The sequence below is a fragment of the Trichechus manatus genome, unplaced genomic scaffold (genome assembly GCF_000243295.1).
Source record: "Trichechus manatus latirostris isolate Lorelei unplaced genomic scaffold, TriManLat1.0 scaffold00043, whole genome shotgun sequence".
Classification (NCBI taxonomy): Eukaryota; Metazoa; Chordata; class Mammalia; order Sirenia; family Trichechidae; genus Trichechus; species Trichechus manatus.
In genome coordinates, this window is record NW_004443979.1 from 10654475 (window position 1) to 10677873 (window position 23399).

General features: G+C 37.5%; 1 protein-coding gene across 6 annotated transcripts in view; it reads right to left on the reverse strand.

Moving 5' to 3' along the window:
• Positions 1-23399, reverse strand: part of G2E3 (G2/M-phase specific E3 ubiquitin protein ligase) — an 84881-nt gene that overhangs the window by 36270 nt on the left and 25212 nt on the right. For 2 of the 6 annotated variants that reach the window (XM_004376553.2, XM_023731502.1), the window contains exon 2: positions 6748-6788. In XM_004376553.2, the coding sequence (XP_004376610.1) occupies positions 6748-6784 (37 nt within the window). In that variant the 5' untranslated portion in view covers positions 6785-6788. Of the gene's footprint in view, positions 1-68; positions 1543-6747; positions 6789-10164; positions 10223-11661; positions 11731-12412; positions 12525-23399 lie in introns of those variants that run through there. The other 4 variants (XM_023731499.1, XM_023731498.1, XM_023731500.1 and 1 more) reach the window with 4 other exon arrangements.

Here is a 23399-nt window from a genome sequence, read left to right on the forward strand (position 1 = left end):
AACTTCTTTCAGAGAGAGCCAATCACATTATACTGCTAAGAAAAATTTTTAAAATTTCCAATACCTACTTCTAAAACATCAACGTGACATTTTTTCATCAATCTTCAATGATAAATTCTAGTGTGCAATTAAAACGGTAATTTATAGGGTGATGTCACTGAAAACGGCGGAGTAGGAAACTCCAATAAAACTTGATAGAGATAACTCTACTAAGGCAACAATTAAACTGGAAAACTGTCAGAAGTAACTTCTTCAAAACTCTGAAATTTAAAAAAAACAAAACAGAGAACCACCAGGGAAATGCTTAGGGAAGAAAGAAGCTGGTAAATTTTAGTAAGAAACTGTTGTGGCATTTTAACTTATTTGCCTACCTCCATCTATTCCTCAGCTTGACTGAGGCCAGTGGCAGCCCATTCTTTTGGTGTGCTTGCTGATCCAAGAGGGGGCAATAAGGACCTTGTTCTCAAAGTATCGTGATTGTGTGATTGTGTGTTTTGATCTGTCTGATGGTTCCCTTAGGGTATCAGATCAGAGGCTTGCCTTTGTTTCACCTGAAGCAGGATTTTTTCAGGGTTGGAGCAGTGAAAGCATTTTAAGATAACCATACTAGCTGCAGCTGCCTGGGACAATAAATTAACAGGCAGGGCAAGTAGCAGACAACTGAAAAGTCTAGGAAAGAAGATGCGAGGGAAGGTGATACATGGAGAAACAAGGGCATTGGCACATGCCCAGGGCAGGAAGCATGCTCACAAAATAAAAGAGAAGATCTAAAGCTTATGCCTCTCACTGACCTTTAGGCTTGTGCAAGCAGAAAGTGAAAGCTAAGGCCAAGTTAAACCAGCCTGCTTTAAGTAATGCCCTAACACTGAATCAATGTACAAAGACCAGGAGAGTTATTTATATTTATGTTTTTGTTTCGGTTTTTTTTTTTTAAATTGGCTCCAAGAGTTTAAGAAAACTGTTAAAACACTGACACTAAGCTAACGGAATACAGACTTCAAAAGTCACATGATAGTGATTACAGATGCTACAAAAGTAGTTTAGAAAAGTGACTAAACAAGCAAACAACTACAACCCACAACAAGCAACAACGACAAACCACTGGGACAGGGAGAATCTGATTTCCAGAGTTGCCACATTATAATATTCAAAGTGTTCAGTTTTTAACAAAAAATTACGAGGCATGCAAAGAAATAAGGAAACATGCTCACTCACAGGAAGAAAAGCAGTAAAAAGAAAATTTCAGTAAAGCTATAACATATACAATTTTGCGACAGCAGAAAAAAAAACCAAAAAATACGTACGTGGTTACATAGATAGATATGGATGCATATATGTGTATAGGAAGGCATATGTGAGTAAAAGCATGCACAAGTATAGGTGTATCTGTAGGTATACGTATATACATGTTTCTGCGTGCTGTGTCTATAACAACCCACATGGAGGCACAGGTGCGGAGGCTTCCTAGACATATCCAAACAACTCACAGGACTGGATTATTGGGTTAAAAGGCTTGGGACCATAGTTTCAGGGAAAACCCAGTCAACTGGTATAACATAATTCACAAAGATAATGTTCTACATCCTAGTTTTGTGAGTAGCATTAAGGATCTTAAAAGCTTGCAAGTGGCCATCTAAGATACAACTACTGGTCTCTGCTCATCTGGAGCAAAAGAAAATGAAGGAAATAAATGACTCAAAGAAGAAACTAGTCCATAGGACCAAAAGCCCACATAAACCATGGCCTATTCTAGCCTGAGACCAGAAGAACTAGATAGTGCTCAGCTACCACTACTAACCATTCTGACCAGGAACACAATAGAAGGTCCCGGATAGAATACAAGAAAAATGTAGAACAAAATTCAAATCTCTAAAAAAGGCCACACTTACTGGACTGATAGAGACTAGAGGAATCCCCAAGACTATCACCCTAAGATACTCTCTGAACTTGGAATTGAAGCTATTACTGAAGATCACTTTTCAGTCAAATAACAGATTAGCTTATAAAATAAATATCACCTGTGAGTAATGTGCCCCCTTAAACAATTAACTATATGAGACCAAACAGTCAACATTTACCCAAAAGCAAAGATGAGAAGGCAAGGAGGGGAAGGGAAGCTAGATTAATGGAAACAGAACAAACAGAATGGAGATAATGAGAATGCTAATACATTGTAAAAATTGTAACCAATGGCACGGAACAATATGTAGAAAAAGTGTTAAAGGGGAACCTGATTTGCTCTGTAAAGTTTCACCTAAAACACATTATAAAAAAAGAAACTGTCCCTAAGGAAATCTGAGTACTGCGACCATTAGACAAAAATATGCTCAAAGAGCTAATTAAAAGAAACCAGGAGAACGACATCTTAAGTAATAGAGAATACCAATAAAGTGATAGAAATTATAAAAAGAAACCAAGCAAACTCTGGAGCTGAAAGGTACAGTAACTAAAGTGAAAAATACATCAGAGAGCTTCAACAACAGATATGAGCAGGTAGAAGAATGAATTGGTGAACTTGAAGATAGGTCAATTGAGATAATCCAGTCTGAAAAGCAGAAAGAGGAAAAGAATCAAAAATAAACAGAGCTTAAGAGATCTATGGGACACCATCAGGTGCACCAACATCCACATAATAGCAGTCCCAAAAGAAAAAGAAAGAGGGAGAAAAAATATTTGAAGAAATAATGGCCAAAAACTTCCCAAATTTGATGAAAGACATGAATCTACATATCCAAGAAACTCAAAAAAACACCAAGTAGGACAAACTTTAAGAGATCCACATGATGTCCTAGTATAGGATATAGTATAATATAATCAAACTGATGAAAGCCAAATACAAAGAATCTCAAAGGCAGCGAAAGAGAAGCAACTCATTATGCTAAAGGGATCCACAATAAAATTAAAAACCAATTTCCCATCAGAATCTATAAACTCTTAGAAGAAAACATAGGAGTAAATCTTTATGACATTGGATTTAGCAGTGGTTTCTTAGATATGACACCAAGAGCACAAGCAACAAAATAAAAACTAGGTAAGTTGAACTTCATTAAAAATTAGTTTCCATATATTGAAACACCCTTGCATAAAAGGATACTACCAAGAAAGTGAAAACACAACCCACAGAATGCGAGGAAATACCTGCAAATCATATACTTGCTAAGGGTCTAGTATCCAGAACACATAAAGAACTTTACAGCTCAACAACAAAAAGACAAACAACACAAGAAATGGGCAAAGGATTTGAATAGATATTTCTCCAAAGAAGATATATAAGTAACCAATAAGCACATGAAAAGATGGGAAATGCAAATGAAAACCACCGTGAGTCACCACCTCACTAACCAAAACCACACTCATTGCCATCAAGTCGATTCTGACTCATAGCAATCCTATAGGTCAGAGCAAAACTGCCCCACAGGGTTTCCAAGGCTATAAATCTTTACAGGAGCAGACAGCCCCATCTTTCTCCCATGGAGTGGCTGGTGGGTTCAAATCACTGACACTTTGGTTAGCAGCTGAGTGCTTAACCACTGCCACCAGGGATCCTCCACCTCCACTAGGATAGCTATAATCAAAAAGTTTTGGGGAGGGTGTGAAGAAACCGGAACCCTCATGTATTATTCATGGGAATGAAAAAATGGTGTAGCGGCTGTGGAAAAAAGTTTGGTGGTTCTTCAATGTGTTAAACATAGAACTACTATATGACTCAAGCCATGGTCTTTTCAATCACCTCATATGCATGCAAAAGCTAGACAATAAAAAGGAAGACCGAAGAAGAACCGACACATTTGAATTATGGTGTTGCCGAAGAATACTGAATATACCATGGATTTCCAGAAAAATGAACAAATCTGTCTTGAAAGAAGTACAGTCAGAATGCTCCTTAGAAGTGAGAATGGTGAGACTTTGTCTCTCTTGCTTTGGGTATGTTATCAGGAGGGACCAATCCATGGAGAAGGACATCATGCTTGGTAAAGTAGAGTGTCAGCAAAAAAGAGGAAGACCCTCAACAAGATGGACTGACACAATGGCTACAACAATGGGCTCAAACACACCTGCTATTGTGACGATGGCAGAGGACCAAGCAATGTTTCATTCTGTTATACACAGGGTTGCTATGAGTTGGAACCAACTTGACAGCGCCTGAAAACACCATCACTATATGACCCAGCAATTCCATTCCTGGGTATATACCCAAAAGAACTGAAAACAGGTGTTCACACAAAAACTTGTATACAAATGTTCGTATCAGCACTATTCACAATAGCCAAAAGGCAAAAACAACCCCAAATGTCCAACTATGACTGCATACACAAAATGCGGTATAGCTGTACAATGGAATATTATTCAGTCATAAAAAGGAATGCAGGACTAACATATGCTACAACATGGATGAACTTTGGAAGCATTATGTTAATTGAAAGAAACAAGACACAAAAAAATCACATACTGTATGATTCCATTTATATGAAATATCCAGAGCAGGCAAACCCATAGAGACAGAAAGCAGATTAGTGGTTGCCACGGGCTAGAAAGTAGAGTGAATGGGAATGACTGCCCAATAGGTATGGTGTTACCTTTTGGGGTCATGAAAATATTTTGGAAGTAGATAGTGGTGATGGTTGCACAGTAAATATACTAAATGCCACTGAATTATATATTACTTTAATTCAGTTAAAATAATAAATTTTACGTTATGTTTATTTCACACAATATAAAAAAAGGCAACTTGTGGAGTTAGAGAGAGCTAAGTTAGAAACTCAACTACACATTCTAGCTTCAGAACCTTGAATGGGTCACATAATCACTTTTATGTCTCTATTTCCTCACCTTAAAAATGAGGATAACAGCAATACCTATCTCAAGCTATGCTGTAATCAGGATTAAATGAGAATATATATAAATATCAGAGTGTGGTACATTAAATGTTATTGATTATAGTTACTAATTTTCTGTTTTATCTAACTTCTACATAAGATTTCTAATAATATTTTAAAGAAAGAAGTGGAAATTCATTAGCTGAAGAGAGAAGATTTAAGGTGGGCAGATTCATACAAAATAGAAGGAACCTGAATCTCTAAATAACTGCGTGAAGCAGACAGAGACTCCCCATCTGTCCCACCTCCCACAACAAACCCATACTGGACTGTGACATGAACAAGTAACAAACTAAGATTTCAGGTTTTACCCATTACAGTAGCTAGTGTTGTTTACCCTAACTAATACATAAAATTAAGAATGGATGCTTTGGGTTGAAAAGGTATTGTATTTGTTAGCAGGCCTCTCACAAAACAGATTCCAAAACTGGACAGAAACAGTATGACCTTAATTTAATACTGTGAAATAGTCTCACTACATTGTCCTTCCTCACTCCAGTTTAATGAGATAAACTACTAACTGAAAGCCTCTCTCAATCCTTTAAAAAAGTTTCTGCCCCCCTTCCTTTGACACACAAAAAACTGCCCACATTAACTCCTGCAAATTGCTGTTTGTTCATATTGAACATTGTACACTAGCAGCTCCCATCTTAACTCCTTCATCTCCAGTACCTATACCTATTAGCCTTGAGTTTATATGTAGCCATCAAGAGGAAGGGAGATAGATGGAATTAGCTGAGACTACAGAAGAGGAGTCCCCATGATAAACCCTGAATGGAGTTAGATCTGCTATATATTGTGGGCCTGCTGCTTTCCATTTCCTCACCTCCTTCCTTTCCTTTCTTTACGTAATATCGAGGCCCTGGATGCAGGATGGACTAATTTTTATAATTAAACTACTTTTGTTTTTATTTGTACTCTGCTGATCTTTAAGTTTTAAAATTCAATAAAATTGTTCTGATTTTATTGTTATTTACTGTCAAGATTAACTTCTACTTATAGAATGATACTGGTTTCTATTAGGACAATGAAATAAAGTTTCCTCCTTAAACACATTCATGTAAGCAAAAAATTGAATCAATCCTAGGAAAATTAAGCAAATAATAGTATATGTGGTATTTGCATTTGGCAAAAGCTTAAAGGTAGTCCACAAATTCTGAAGTTTCAGAACTGTTAGCATAGCTGATAGAAGTACAGCAGTAGAAGCAGGAAAAGAAAGTAGAGGGAGATTTAGGAGCACAAATTTCCTTATGCAACATAACGTGGATCAACAGATACTCTCTAAAACTGGGACAAGTGTAATACTTTAGAGATAATAAAAAAAAAAATCTTAAAAACGGAAGATAAGGGAGAAGTAGTGGCAGAACAGTATAAAGAAACTAAATGTAAATTCTTCATCTTTCAGGATAGCAAGTCAATTGATACCTCTGTAACTACTTAAGTGAAGAAAAAAAGATCAACTAAAAGCAAAAGTCAACGGTAACTATTTGAGGAGATGGTCATGAGCAGACAGAGGAAAAGTAATCTTTTTCATGTTAAACTTTTGTTTATTTGAATTGTTTTAACCTACATCTTCCCTTTTATATAAAAGTCATGAAAAATAAAAAAGTGAAAAATTATTAATGTTTCATTCAGATACAAATAGTATCTGATAAACACATACACAGAATACAAATAAAATTTAGCATATATATAAATTGTCCTCTTCTAGTAGATTTTTATTGAAATGCATACACACCTTAACTATACTTAGTACATGGATCTATGAACTAAATATGGATCAGGGAATTCATTTCTATTTGAATAGCATTCTAAAAAGATTTATTGTAATAACAAAAGCAAGAGTAAAAAACTTAATACATTTACTTACCAAGGTTCCGTGAGTCATCAGATTTATTTTCATTCATTTTACTAGGAAAATAAGAATGCATCAATATAGACATCTTTATTTAAAGAGTCTCAAATTACCCATTTTACTTAGATTTAGTCAATACATTATTACAAATAAGTAATTTAGTCGTTTCTTACTCTAGTACTTAATCTCCTCACTTCTCATACATCTAAGACCAGTAGTTCTCAACAAGTGTGGTAAAGTCTGGATAGACTTTTAAATTTGGAGGAAATGTTTTCTAGTTGTCAAAATGATTAAGATAACTACTGGTATTTACTTGAAAGGGGCCAGAATTGCAGGACATCCTTCAACGTACTAAATAGATATACCAAATAAAGAAAAGTCTGTACCTTCAAATTTCCAGATGGACACTCGAATAGATAAAAAAAAACTATTCATAATTACATGAATCTAGAACCTAAACCTACTTTACACATCACCAGCAAGTCTTTTTTTATCTTTTATTTTAGGATAATTTTTTACTATTCAGGGATAAAATAAATTTTACTTACTATTTTAGGATAAAGTAAATTTTCTCAGAATTATAACTCCTATATAAATCAAGAAAATTTGCAATTTTTTTCAAAATTTACTTAGATTTGTTCATAGTTTAGGAAAATCACATCATCAATAGTAACTATATTCATATTCGAATAGTCTATGCAACAATTCTTTATTAGTTTATATTCACAGGGATTCTACACAGAGCAGCATCTGACTACCCCATTGTATCTGCTAATATAGTAGTGTTCAAGCACTTACAGACTGAAAATTTATTCTAAATTATTTTATGCTATATCTCCTTTATATTTAAGGTAAGACATTACATTTTTCATGTATATAGATAGATTATATTAGCATATATTACAAAATATTTGCTACAAAAGGAGGGAACTGGTTGAGAACCAGTAATTAGATGATCCTCAGAACAAATGAACTTCCCCCGGTCTCTTAAGCAAATCAAACTATATAATCATGATTTATAATCTGACTTTTTTTCTAATCCTTCTCTAGTGCCAGAAAATCAAATAGAGGAAGACTGATATTTTACTAACATCAAGCTCATTTTACCAAGTGTATGAATAGCCTACATGAAAGGTTGTTATGAGATTCAAGTATGATAATGCATTGTGCAAGCTCCCGAACTGAAGTGGGAAAAGAATAAACGTAACAACATTAGGTAAATACAACCTCATTTTATATTTGCAAAACCCAGTGCTCACAAAGGTTAAATGTTTGTTCTAGATCACTGGACCAGTGGGCAACAGACTAACCCATTTCTGCTGCTTCACACAAAAATAATGAAACAGCACAATATATAACATAGAAAATAAAATCTCAAAAAAAAAAGGACAATAAACACAAAGATAAAAATTATTCTCAAACTTTATCCAACCTAAGATGCCAAGGAATGTAGGATACTATTCTATGAAGGCTAACTAACCCAATTAAACTGATACAATACTTTCTTACAAATTAGGACTTTTGGATTTTTCCATATTAATCACTTTTATGCTTTCATAAAAAGCATCATACTCTTCTGAATCATTTTACTCCAAGTCTTCAATAGGTTTACTAGTTTTTCTTATAAACTCATCTTCTGTGCCATCAAGATTGTTATTTCTAATTAAAAAAACCAAACCAAACCCACTGCCATCAAGTCGATTCCGACTCATAGCTACCCTATAGGACAGAGTAGACCCGCCCCATAGGGTGTTCCAGGAGCAGCTGTTGGATTTGAACTTCTAACCTTTTGGTCAGCAGCCAAGCTCTTAACCACTGTGCCACCAGGGCTCCATTTCTAATAAAGAATCCCTAAAATAATCTTAGATTTCACTTCAAGTATGTGCTAAACATAAGTAATTCACCATCTCTACCATCCTTTCCGCAAAACTACCAATGTAAAGTTATAGGAGTCTCCCTTCATTGTTCCCTGAATATTTTTCTTTTCTTTACTTGGTACTGATACATACCCTACAGGGACATGATGGCTTTATACGTGTTCATACATAACAGACTGCCCTAACTCGCCAAAGGTGATTGAGAATCATAACCTGATTTTAAAAATGTTAAAATGTATGTGGTGGCGGTGGGGGTGGGGGGGCATGCATTTTAAAATAGATGAAATTTAATAAATAGGACAATAAAATGCCTTTTAGCCTTTTATTAGAACTTCTCTACAATGCTACCTCTGATGATGAATTCCGTATATCATACATCCATTCACACAGAAGAATTTACTGCAAAAAGCTCCACAAACACATAATAGGTAGTACTTCATCTAGAGTAAATGAATTACATTTGAGACCCCTCCAGCTTATAATTCCTTACCCTTGCTCCACTCTGTGAGTAAACAGCAGCTATCTAATGTTTACTTGTAGACTTATTGTAATTCAGAATGATTGAACGTCACAAAGTAATTAACTTCAATAAACATGTTTTAAATTTTTCACTGTTTTTAACGTAAATGTCATCACATGTTACTTTGTATATGTATATTTCACTTTTGGTAACTTCTCAGCTAGACTGGTAAATACCCTGAAGGTAAAATCCCCATATCGGTACAATGCTAATATTTGCTGAATTTGACTGAAACACATGTTGTTGGTGGTATTATTGTTGGGTGCCCTCGTGTCAACTTTCGATTCATATCAATCCCATGTGACAGAGCAGAACTGCCTCATAGGATTTTCTAGGCTGTAATCTTTACGGGAGATCGCCAGGTCTTTCTCCTGCGAAGCCACTGGGTTCAAACCACCAACCTTTCACGTTAGCAGTAGACTGAGTAAACATTCACCACCAGGGCTCCTGACACATATGTTAGAGATACTAATATCAAAGGGCCATTTGTTTATAAAGATCGCAATTTCTATCTGGTTACGTCTTCTTCTCCTCTTCCCCTTCCCACTGCCAGGACTAAAGGCATCTCTCTTGGTGGACAGTGTGGTCTGTTAGATCTTTATAGTACTTGTACAGACAACTTCAGGGTACCCTGGTGGCACAATGGTTAAGTGCTTGGCTGATAACTGAACAGTTGGCAATTTGAATCCACCCGTGGCTCCGCAGGAGAAAAGACCTGGTGATCCGCTCCCATAAAGATTACAGCTTAGGAAATCCTATGGGGCAGTTCCACCCTGTCCTATGGGGTTGCTATGAGTCAGAGTTAACTTCATGGCACAGAACAAAAACATAAACAACTTTGTTGTTTAGAAAGATAACTGAAGTTTCCTGTCGATTATCACCTTCAGTAATCTATACTGTATAAATGCCTTATCTTTACTGATTGTGATCATTAAGGTTGTGTGTCATCTTGGCTGGGCAATGATTCTTAGTACTTTGTCAGTTATGATATAGTTTGGTAGTTGTACAATGATGTAATCACCTCCACAATGATACCTGATATAATGTGATCACCTCCACGATGGGATCTGCTGTGAGTAGCCAATCAGTTGATAGGGAGTTTCCTTGGGGGTGTGGCCTGTATCCAATATATTTGGACTTTCTGGAAAAGCTTGCTGGCTTTTGCTCTGCACTAGATCTTGCATTCGGCTCATCAGCATCTGACCTCCAGTTCTTGGGCCCTGGGCCAACAGTCTGCCATCTCTGCCTGCTGATCCTGCATGCATCAGCCTTCACAGCTTTGAGTCAGCAGCCTGCCACCTGACCTGTGGATCCTGGATTCGTTACGTGAGTTAGGAGAAGACTCCAGCCTGAACTACAAACTCGGGACTTGCCAGCCTCTACAACTGAGTGAGCCATTTCCTTGACATAAATCTCTCTCCTTCCTCTCTCTCCCCGCACCATCTCTGTGTCTACATACATATACCCTTCACTGGTTTTGTTTCTCTAGAATACCTAGCCTAAGACACTGATAAATATAAAAGAACAAAAATGTGAACAGAAAATGGATATGACACAAAAAGCAGCATAGAACTATGTGAAGAACTACGCTTAAAAGCCTCTAAACATCACTGGTTACAAACTCATCATACAAAAGATCTTTAACATTATTGGTATATAAATGGTAAAGTATTCTCCTGTGTACATCAACATCCAATAAAGAACTTTACATATTTTTTCAAAGTATATTAATGAACAGTATTTCACATAGATCAGCGGAACAGAATTAGAGCCCAGAAATAGATGCACACTTTACCAGGCATTTGATTTTCAACCAAAGCACCAAAAGTAATTCAGTGGGAAAAGTAAAGTCTTCTCAACAAATGGTGATAGGAAAACTGAATACCCATATGGAAATAAATGAAGCTTGACCCATACTTTACACAATAAACAAAAGTTAATTTCAGATGAACCACAGACTTAAACATAAAAGCTAAAACCACAACGATTTAGAAGAAAACAGTATTTTCATTACTTGGGGATAGGCAAGAGGTTCCTCAGAAAATAAAAGATAGTCACTCTAAAAACTAATAAATTATACCTCATCAAAATTAAAAACGTCTACTCAACAAAAAGCAGCCCTGCTGGTGTAATGGTTAAGCAATCAGCTGCTAACTGAAATGTCAATGGTTCGAACCTACCAGTGGCTCTGTGGAAGAAAAGACTTGGAGATCTGCTCCTGTAAAGATTACAGCCTAGGAAACCCTATGGAGCAATTCTAGTCTGTCCTATAAGGTCACTATGAGTTGGAATCAACTCAATGGCACACAATAACAACTCATCAAAAGACATCACTAAAAAAGTAAACTGCAAGTTACAGATTGGGACAAGATATTTGTAAAAAATGTACCTGACAAACACTTGTATCCAGGATACATAAAGGACTCTTACAACTCAACAATAAAAGGACAAACAACCAATAAAGAAATGAGCAAAAAACATGAACAGACACTTTACAAAGTTCCAGCACTTGGTTCCAGTAGCAATACTCACAGATTGATACTCGTCCCTTCAAGAGTGGAGCTTGACACCCCTCTGCTTGAGTGCGGCTATACTCAGTGACTGGAAGATATACAAATAGCCAATAAACACATGAAAAGGCACTCAGCATCATTAATAATCAGGAAAATGCGAGGTAAAACCATTATGAAAGACCACCTCACTTCCACTAGAATGGCTAAGATTAAAAAAAAAAACCAACACCAATTGTGAGGATGACGCAGGACCGGGCAGTGTTTCGTTCTGTTGTATGTAAGGTCACTATAAGTCAAAACCAACTCACAACTGACTTGACAGCACCTAACACCACCATCACCAAATGTTGGAAAGGATATGAAGCAACTGGGAACTCTCAAAATTTGCTGAAGGGAATATAACATGAAACAATCATTTTGAAATGTTTTGGCAGTTTCTTATAAAGTTAAACGTAACACCCATGCACCTACCCTTTAATGCAGGAATTTCAGGCCTAGGTATTTATCCAAAAGAAATAAAAACGTATGTCCACAGAAAGCTTTATACCAGAATATTCACAGCAGCATTCTTTACGATACCCCAAAACTGGAAACTCACAAGTCCATCAACAAGTAAATAGATAAATTTTAGTATATGCATATAATGCACTATTACTCAACAATAAAAAGGAACAAAACACCGAAACATGCAGCAACATGGATGAATCTCAGACATTATGCTGAGCAAAAGAAACTACACACTATTTACATATATGTCTGATTCCACTTACATGATGTTCTAGAACAGGCAATCTGTCATGAAAAAGTATCAGAAAACTGCTTGCGCTTCAGGCCGGTAAATGACTGGAAAGGGACATGAGGAAACTTTCTGCAATATCCTACCTGTAAGTGAAGGATATAAACTTTGACACAGAGAAGTACTCTTTCCATCGCAGATGTGGGACAGCATACAAGGGCTTTCTGAACACAATATTCCTCATGTATGTTAATTTTGTACTTTTCAAGGAAATAAGAGCCTGGGTCTACTTGGTAGTCGAGACCTGATGGCGACTCCTTTACAGATAGCTTTGGCTTTGCTTTGAACCTACCAAAACACAGCTTCGTTTAAATTTCACGTAAATGCTACTCTTCTCTAAAAGTCTACAGCACTCTATTTTATTCTTTGTTTAGTAAGAAACCTTCGGTTCTTCTGGTATGCAATCTCCTTCACTGCAATGAGTCAATAACTTAATTTTGCCAGACTACAGGTTTATCCCTGGTGGTCTGAGGCTCATTGGGCTAGGACAAGAGAATAACAAAGCAAATAGCACAAAACATGAACAACTGGTGAATCTGGACAAAGGGAATATAGGAGTTCCTTGCAATTTTTCTGTAAGTTTGAAATTATATCAAAACCGTATCAAAATTAAGTTACCCAAAAGTTGGATGTTCTAAAGACATTCTGTAATCCACACTTTTGACCAGATCACCAGGCCTTCTGCCTAATCTCCAGCATCTATAATAGAAATTTTGTTTCTAACTACTGACTGCTGACCACTTTATTTCAAATAGTCTCCAAAACAGAACTTCAGAAAATAAAGGCTATTTGTATGTATTTGAATTAGATTTTATAATTTGCTTTAAATGTTTTCCTTCTAGTACATAAATTTTAAGATGTCTTAAGCAGAATAAGAAAAACAAGGTTTGTTATGTAATTATACATGCTGTATCTTAATAACAAACTTGAACTTCAAGAAAATATCAAATTGTTCCCTTTCTTGGCGAAATCATTAACAATTTAATGAAGAGTTCTAAGGAGCCACTGTCAAGAGGTATTCTAAGTCTCTTCTACTGCTTACCTCCACTTGGTTCCAGCAGCTATACTCACAGTTTAATACTCCTCCCTTCAAAAGGTGGAGCTTAACTCCCCTCTACTTGAGTGTGGCTATACTTAGTGACTGTATCCATCAAAACACTGTGGCTGAAATGCAATGAGTGGCTATGTCATAGAAGGCATTGTGACTTCCCCTTGCTCTCTCTCGGGGATCACATACTGTGGAGGAAGCTAGTTGCCATGTCAAAAGAACGTTCAAGGTACTCCATGAAGAGGCCCACTTAGCAAGGAACTAAGGTCTCCTACCCACAGCTGTTTTAGTAAGCCATCTTAGAAACGGATCCTCTAGCCCCAGTTAAGCCTTCATATGACTGCAGCCTGGCTGACAGCCTGACAACAAACTCACAGGAGCACCTAAGTCAGAACCACCCAGCTAGGAGCTGGGCTTCTAAATTCCAGACCCACAGAAACTGTCAGATAATAAATATTTGTTGTTTTAAGCCACCAAATTTTTGGCCGATTTGTTGCACAGCAATAGGTAACTAATACAAAAAAGTAACATCCACACTAAGTTGGTAACGTTTGAATAAACAGATACACGTGTCCTGCCGATCCAAAATTTCCTACAGTTCCTAATCTTACTGCTAATAGCATATATGAAATAAAAAATGAAACCTAATAAACATAAAACATGCTAGAATCATATGCATACCTTAAAAAAGTATATAAGGCACCAATATGATCTTGGATATCTCTGTAACTGTGAATTATTATAAAAAGATAGCATGGCACAGTAGAAAGATTACCAGGAGGTTTGAAGATGTTAAACTCAGGCATTCCTATATGTTCTTACCTGAGACCTGAATCTCAATTTTATCATCTTTCCAACTAGAATAATAGCTAATTATCCTATGGTAAGCTAACTATCCCTTTTTTAAGAATTGAAAATAACACACACAAAATGTCTAGCAGAATCCCCGGCACACTTAAATGCTCAATCAATGATAGTTATTTATTCTAATTGAAAAAAAATTAACAATTAAAAAGATATAACAATGGGATGTACCTCAAGAATGCAAAGTTGGATAAAACTGGAAAATAAATTACAGTAATATACCACAGTAACAGAACATCGGGGGAAAAAAAACACGATCCTCTCAATAGATGCAGAAAGAACATTTGACAAAATTCAACAACCAACCTTGATAAAACTTCAAAGCAAACTAGGGATAGAAAGAAATTTTCTCATCCTAGCAAAGAGCATCTATAAATGTTCACTCTGAACAGTTTAGTTCAACATTGTATTGCAAGGCAATCTGAACAGATTCAGAAAGAGCATTTAACAAAATTCAACACCCAATCGTAATGAAAACTATAAAGGAAACTACAAATAGAAGGGAATTTTCTCAACCTAAAAACGGGTATGGAGCCCTGGTGGTGCAGTGGTTAAGAGCTATGGCGTGCTACAGTTTGGATCCACCAGCTGTTCCTTGGAAACCCTATAAGGCAGTTCTATTCTGACCTATACGGTCGCTATGAGTCACAATCGACTCAAGAGCAAGAGGTTTTTTTTTTTTTGTAACAAAGGGTATCTACAAATGTTCACTCTAAAGACTTCAATACTGTACTCCAAAGACAGAAGAAATAAATACAAATCGGAAAAGACAAAGTTAAAACTGCTTCTGTTTATGACTGTCTATGTAGACAGTTCTACCAAAAAAAAGTTGCTAGATCAGTGAATACTGCAAATTCTAACAAAACAAGGTCAATATACAAAAAGCAGCTGCATTTCTAAATAATAACAACAAACAATTGGAAAATGAAATTTAAAAAACAATCCCATTCACAATAAGTAGAAATTTAACAAAAGATGTGCGAGAGAGGACATTCTGAAAAGCTAAACAGTGTTCAGGGAAATTAATACCTAAATATATGGAGATAGACCACACCCATGGACTCAATTTTGTCAAGATGTCAACTCAACACAATCCCAATTAAAACTTTTTTGTAGAAACTGACATGATAATTCTAAAACTTATATGAAAATGCGAAGACCTCATAATAGCAAACAATTTTTCAAAAAAGAACAAAGACGGAAGACTTCGTGAATTTCTATAGAGCAACATCAGTCAAAACAATATATGAACATAAAGAGAGATACTGAGATCAACGGAACAGAATAGAGACAAGGAACAGACCCATACAATTGCTCTTCCACAAAGATGCCAAGGTAATTCAATGAAAAAAATCAACAACCTGCTCAACAAAAACTACTTGGATAACTGGATATTTGTATTAGGAAAAAAAAAAAAATCACAAAACTTAATTCAAAAGAATAACAAAAAATTTTCTAAAAAAAAACACGGGAAAAACTTCATGTCCTCAGATTGGGTACAGATTTCTGAGACAAAACAAAAGTAGCATGAACCATAAAAAACAAAACAAAAAACCTCTACGGTAGAGTTTAACAGTCAGCAATGACATTATGCATTTGTCAAAACCCATAGAACTATATAACAGAGAATGAACTCTAACGTAAACTATGGACATTAGTTAACAATAATATAGCAATATTGGTTCAGCAGTTATAAATTGTTCCACATAAATGCAAGAGATTAATCATACGAGAGAAACTGTGCAAAGGCAAGAAAGTGTATATGAGAACTCTGTACTTTCTGCACAATTCTTCTGAAAACCTAAAACTGCTCTAAAAAATAAAAATTTATTAAAAAAAAAGATGACCTAGACTTCATCAAGGAGTCCCCGGGTGATGCAAACAGTTAAGCACTCAACTACTAGTCAAAAGGTTGGTGGTTCAAAGACACCTTGGGAGATAGGCCAGGCAATCTGCTACTGAAAGTCTTAGCCTTGAAAACCCTATGAAGCAGTTCTACTCTGCACGCATGGGGTCTCCATGAGTCAGAATCAACTCAATGGCAACTAATAACAGACTTCATTAAAATAAAAGACTATCACATAAAAAGAGACTTTTGAAAAAAATAAAAAAGCAAGCTACAGTTTGGGAGAAGACATTCATAGAAATAAATCTGACAAAGAATTTACATCCAGAATGTTTAGGGAACACTTATGACTCAATAAGAAAAAGAAAAAAAAACACAATAAAAAACAAAATGAACAAAAGATCTGAACAGAAACTTTATGGGAAAAAAAAGATATACAACATGGCCAACAAGCAGTGAAAATATGATCAACTTCAATGGTCATTAAGGAAATGCAAATTAAAACCATAGCGAGAGATGGCTACACACCCACTAGAATAGTTTAAGTCTGACAAAAATCACAAAAATTAACACAAAATGGATCACAGCTCTAAATATAAAATCTAAAACTATAAACCTTCTAAAAAAAATACATGGGAGAAAATCATTGTGATCTCAGATTAGGTAAGATTTCTCAGCTACAACACCAAAAGCACAATCTGTAAAAGAAAACTAATAAATTGCAGTTTATCAAAATTAAAATTTCTACTCTTTAAAAGACTTTGTTAAGAAAAGAAGACAAGGTAAAGGCTGGGAGAAAATATTTGCAAATAATCATCAGATAAAGAACTTGAATCCACAAAATAATTTTAAATAACTCTGCAAATGCAATAAGAGATGTCAGTAAAAATGGCCGAGTAGGGAGCTATGAGAATCCGTCCCTCCCCAGAAAGACAACAACAACAAAAGAGTAAAAACTGTCAGAATCAACCTTTCAGGAACTCTGTGAGAAAATCACAGGCTTACACCAACCAAGCAAATACTTATCCAGGAGAAAGTCCCTTGAAACACAGTACGATCTCTTTGTGGCATTTTAACTTATCTAACCCAAATCCTGCACAGTAAAGACCTTGAACACTGTGACCCATATTCCCCATGTGGATACCTGGTTCCCAAGGGAACAGAGCAGACATTGTTTCCAAGGAATTGTGTTTCTCTGTTTTGACCTGACTGTTGTTTCCCAGAAGGACTGATGTAAGGAGTTTCCTTTTATTTTACCTAACTTGGAACTCTCTCAGGGTGGAGGTGCTAACCAGAAAACACTCTCCCCAAAACAGTGAAAGACAAATGAACAAACTGCTGCCACTACATAGAGTAAAAAACAGCAGTTGTAGCACACAACAGACATGACAAAAGTTCAGGAGAAAAAGCTGGTAAATCAGATTTTGGGGGGGATGAGGAATCTAAAAAGATAACACATATACTAGGTGATGTATAAAGCCATATGGATGCCCAGGACAGACCTTCTGCTCAGAAAAGACTTCAGAAGACCATAAAAGCTTTCACTTCTGGCTGATCTTTAGGCTCAGTCTAAGTAGGAAGTGAAGGCTAAGGCAGGGTTGTAAACGGTCTGGCTAAATGCAAAAAAACTGACCTAACACACAGCCAATCTACAAAAAGACCTGAAAAGGTATTCTTTTCTTCCCATCCTCTCTCCACATCTCCCCCTTATTTTTCTGGCTTCAGGAGTTTAAGGAAAATCTCTATCAAACCACTAGCTGAGCACTAAGCTAAAGAAAAGACAGACAAGAGACCACACACTACAAAGATTACAGTTTCTGTAAAAAGTCTTTATAACAACAGTTTAGCGAAGTCACTAAACAAGCAAATAAAAGCAACCAGCAACAAGCAGCAACAAGAATCCCTGGGGCTGGGGAAGAATCTAATTTCTACACTTACTGTATCGCAATACTCAAAATGTTCAGTTTTCAAAGAAAAATGATAAAGCATGCAAAGAAACAATATAGTCTACTCACTGAAAAAAAGAAATTAACAGGAACTGCCCCTGAGGAAACACATACTGGACTTTCTAGACAAACAGTTTAAATCAACCATCTTAAACATGCTAAAAGACCTAAAAGAAATGGTCTTATTTATCTAGTGCTCCTATAACAGAAAGGAGCCCCGGTGGTGCAGTGGTTAAGCGCTCAGCTGCTAACCAAAAGATAAGCAGTTCAAACCCACTAGCCACTCCATGGGAGAAAAACATGGCAGTCCACTTCTGTAAAGATTACAGCCTTGGAAACCATATGGGGCAGTTCAACTCTGTCCTACAGTGCTGCTGAGTCAGAAATCGACTCAGTGGCAATGGGTCTGGTTTGCAGACTTTTTTTTTTTTTTTTGCTAACGGAAATACCACAGGTGGCTTCAACCAACCGAAATTTATTTTCTCACAATTTAGGAAACAAGAAATTCAAATTCATTACACCAGTTCTAGAGAAAGGCTCTCTTTGTCCACTCTTAGAGAAAATCCTTCTCGCAGCTTCTCTAGTGTTCTTCAAAAATCTCCACACATCATGTACCCTCTCCTCCATCTGTGCTTACTTCTCTGTGCATAATTTGCTGTTTTATATCTCAAAAGTGAATGGATTTTGGTGCCAACTCCTAAGCCCAGAAACCTGAGCCAGGACCCGCGGACCAGGGCACCTCCCTTCTACCCAGCCAACTGTGCTGAAGGTCCCAAAAACCAGTGGCACCCACTACTACGCCCAGCCACCTGCACCGGGGGCCCATGGACTAGTGGCACCTCTGCTCTACACAGCCACAGACACCGGGAACCAGAGGTGCACCACTCCTATGCCCAGCCACCCATACTGGGGGCCTACAGACCAGCAGCACCTCCTACTCCCTCCAGCCATTTGTGCTGGGGGCCCAAGGGCAGGCAGCACACCCTCTCCCACATCTCACTATAACAGACAAGTGCATGCCCTCCTAGTGGGCACCCATGGACTGGTAGCATGACCCCTGCCTTGCCCCCTGCACCACCTCCCCCTTGCAACAAGTCTTATGCCCACTCCGACCACACCCATGCAGCAATGTCCACTCAAAACTGTGAGAATTTCTGCACACTGACCAGGTGACCCTCACCATGACCACCCAGCAACCATTAGTTCACACACACAATGCCTCAACCTAGGACCAGTGATAATGCTCCCTGCACCCACGCTCAGATGACCAGACACATCACCTCACCAGCAATGCCAGCTATATCCTCAGCTGTCCCACGAGACCAGCAAACAGAGACCACCACTCACACACCCAACCACTGCCATACCTCCCTAGAGACCAGTGGTGAGAGCTCCAGTGTGGCCAGAATAGCAACCAGAATAGCATGCACACCCTGCCTACTTGGATATGTCAAAACAAAACAAAACATCAGAATGCAGCAAACATACAATAAACAACATCTTAATGCATCAAAGACAATAAACAATATCAAATCACATAAAGAAATAGGATACGATGGCTCCAGCAAGTGATCAAAATAAAGAACCAGAAACCCTTCTGGAAAGAGAAAAGTTAATAGAACTACCTGATAAAAAATTCAAATGACTTATATATAGACTTATCCAAGAAATTAAGAAAAAAATAAAGAAAAACACAGAAAAAAATAAAACACTAAGCAATAAAAGAATTAAAAATAATACAAGAATAAAATGAAAAATAGACAATTAGAAACCATATAAAAACAGCAACCAGAAATCCAAAATATTAACATTTAAAATTTAAACATTAAAAAACATTAAATATTTAACATTTCAAATTTCAGAAATAGACAACAAAAAAACACTGGAGCAGAACTGAATCAATAGAAAACAGAATCAGTGAAATACAAGACAAATCCCTTGACACTAATTTGTTTGAAGAAAAATAGAAAAAAAATGAAGAAAGCCTAAGAATTATGAGAAAGACTATCAAAAGGAAAAATTTACACATGATTGGAACTCCAGAACAGGAGCCAAAAAACAAAACAAAACAAAAAAACAAAAAACAGAATTTGTGAAGATTTGTTGGCAGAAAGCTTTCCAAATATCAAAAAAGACGAGAAGATATCCATCTAAGAAGCTGAACGAACCTCATACAGGATACACCCCATAAGAAAGTGATCAAGACATGTCATAATCAAACTTGCCAAAACCGAAGACAAACAATTCTGAGAGAAGTTCTGGAAACACAAAAAGTCACAAAGGGGAACCAATAAGACTAAGCTCTGCTTACTGACAGAAATCATGCAGGCAAGAAGGCAATGGAATGACATGTATAAAAGTCTGAAAAAAAAAAAACAGCCAAGCAAGCATTACATACCCTGAAAAACTCTCTAAAATAAAACAGCAAAATTAGGACATTTCCAGATGAAGAATAATTAAAAGAATTTGTAAAAACCATACCAACCTTACAAGAAATATTAAAGGGAGTCCTTCAGACAGAGAACCAACAACATCAGACAACAACCTGAGACTAGGCCACTGGACACTGCCAAATACCAACCCAGATAAAGAATTCTCAAAAATAAAACAAAGCTACAAGACTGAAAACACAGAACAAGAGACATCAATCTGTAAATTGACGACAGAAACAAAATAGAAACATAAATCATTAGTTATACACTGCTTTAAACTTACGAAGCTAAAGATAAATTTCGAGAAACCGTAAAGTTAAAAAACCTAGTCATCAAAATAAAAAAAAAAGAAAACATAAAGACTCAGTAAACACAAAATCAACAAAAATGAACCAAATGAAAAGAAAATCCACAAAAAGTACTCACCACAGAAAATTAAGTGGAACAAAGAAATGTCAACATCATCAAAAAAATAAAGGACAAAATGACAGCAATAAACTCATACTTACTGATACTCACACTGAACAAAAATGGCTGAAATGCATCAGGAAAGAGACAAAGAGTGGTGGAATGGATTAAAAAACAAGATACATCTATATGCTGTCTACAAGAGACACACCTGAGACACAAATACAGAAATAACCTAAAACTGAAATGATAGAAAAACCACATCAAGCAAACAATAACCAAAAAACAGGAGTGGCAATATTGTTGTTGTTCTTAGGTGTCGTTGAGTTGGTTCCGACTCGTAGCGACAACAGAACAAAACACTGCCTGGTCATGCACCACCCGCACAATCAATGCTATGGTTCTGCCTGTTGTTGCAGCCACTGCGTCAATCCATCTTATTGAGGTCTTCCTCTTTTTCACTGACCATCTATTTTGCCAAGCATGATGTCTTTCTCCAGGGAATGGTTCCTCCTGATAACATGTGCAAAGAAAGTGAGACGAAGTCTAGCCATCCTTGCTTCTAAGGAGCATTCTGGCTGTACTTCTTCCAAAACAGAGTTGTTTGTTCTACTGGCAGTCCATGGTATATTCAATATTCTTCAGCAACACTATAATTCAAAGACATCAATTCTTTTTCGGTCTTATTCATTGTCCAGCTTTCACATGCATATGAGGTGATTAAAAACACCACGACTTGGGTCAGGCGCACCTTAGTCCTTAAGGTGACATCTTTGCTTTTTATCACTTTAAAAGACATCTTCTACAGCAGATTTGCCCAATGCAATGCATCACTTGATTTCTTGACTGCTGCTTCCATGGGTGTTGACTATGGATCCGAGCAAAATCAAATCCTTTGCAACTTCAGTCTTTTCTCCGTTTGTCATAATGTTGCTTACTGTTCCAGTTGTGAGGATTTGTGTTTTCTTTATATTGAGATATAATCCATACTGAAGACTGTGGTCTTTCATCTTCATCAGTAAGTGCTTTAAATTCTCTTCACTATCAGCAGGCAAGGTTGCATCATCTGCATATTGTAGGCTGTTAATGAGTCTTTCTCCAATTCTGACGCCACATTCTTCATACTGCTCATATGCAGCTTTGAAGTTGAAGAAAACTAGAACAAGTCCACGAGAGCAAAAGTACGACCTTGAATTTAGAGATCATCTCAATAACAGATCTGACGCATTGAACACTAACCACTGAAGAACAAATTAGTTGTGGAAGGACATCATACATGAAGAAAGCAACAAGTCGAGGGTGGCGTTAAGATGGCGGAGTAGTCAGATGCTTCTGGTGGACCCTCTTACAACAAAGACCCGAAAAAACAAGTGATTCGATTATCTACAGCAATCTGGGAGCCCTGAACATCAAAGGCAGAGTTGAGGAACCAGACTGAGTGGAAGGGGGAGGGAGAGATGCTTTGGAAGCACTGAGGATTTACCAGACCTGACTCAGCAACAACCTGAGACCCTCAGGGCTGATCAGCTTGGGGATGACCAGTGAGGCAAGCAAGAGCCGTGCTCGGGAGGTGCGTTTTCCGCACTGGGAGAGACCCAGCACCAGAGAGTTTACGCGGACACCCAGAACCAGTGAGAAGCAGCCCTGGATCAGCGAAAGATAAGTACTTGCATACAGCTTACCGCACAGATCAAACACACCCCCCTTAGGGGAAAACCTCTCTCCCACTTACCCCCCAACCCCCGCTGTGCACTGCGTCCTGGAACGGCTTCAGCAATTGCCGAGTCCCCTGGGCCAGAAGTAGGACTGGTGACATGCCCGGAGCCATTCCCCGTGCCTTGGAGAGTGAATTAACAGAGGAAAAAATAAACTGCCGTCTCCCCTAAGCCAGGAACCCAAGGTAGGCACAGCTCCTTTCCCTAGGTACAGGCGTAAGGGATCCACGGACTTTGAGTGCCTTTCCCCCTGCAGAGACTTCTGTGGGCCCATTTCAACAGCGTAGGCCCTCATTACCACAGTACAACAGGGTATATACTGGAACTCTGACTTCAACTGTCTCAGCTGTGAAGTGGCTTGACATTTGACACTGCTCTATCCATTAAGCAAGGTCTTCACCTACCTACATCAGGGGCCTGAGGATTGGTGGCTCCACCCACACCACATAGCCACCTGTGATAGAGGCCCATGAATAACAAGTCCCTTCAGCCAACAACATTAGGTGTTCATAGTCCAGCTGTAAAACTCAACCACCTACGCGCTCTAGGGAGCAGGGACACACCTTCCTCCTGAACACTCGGGGGCGGCCATCAGCCCCCTGCCTTGCTCAGAGTGTGTCCCCCTGCTGCAGCCAAATACCTGTGCCTACACCAATCACCTATGCCTGTCTAGGACTGTGAGAGTCTACACCACACACTTGG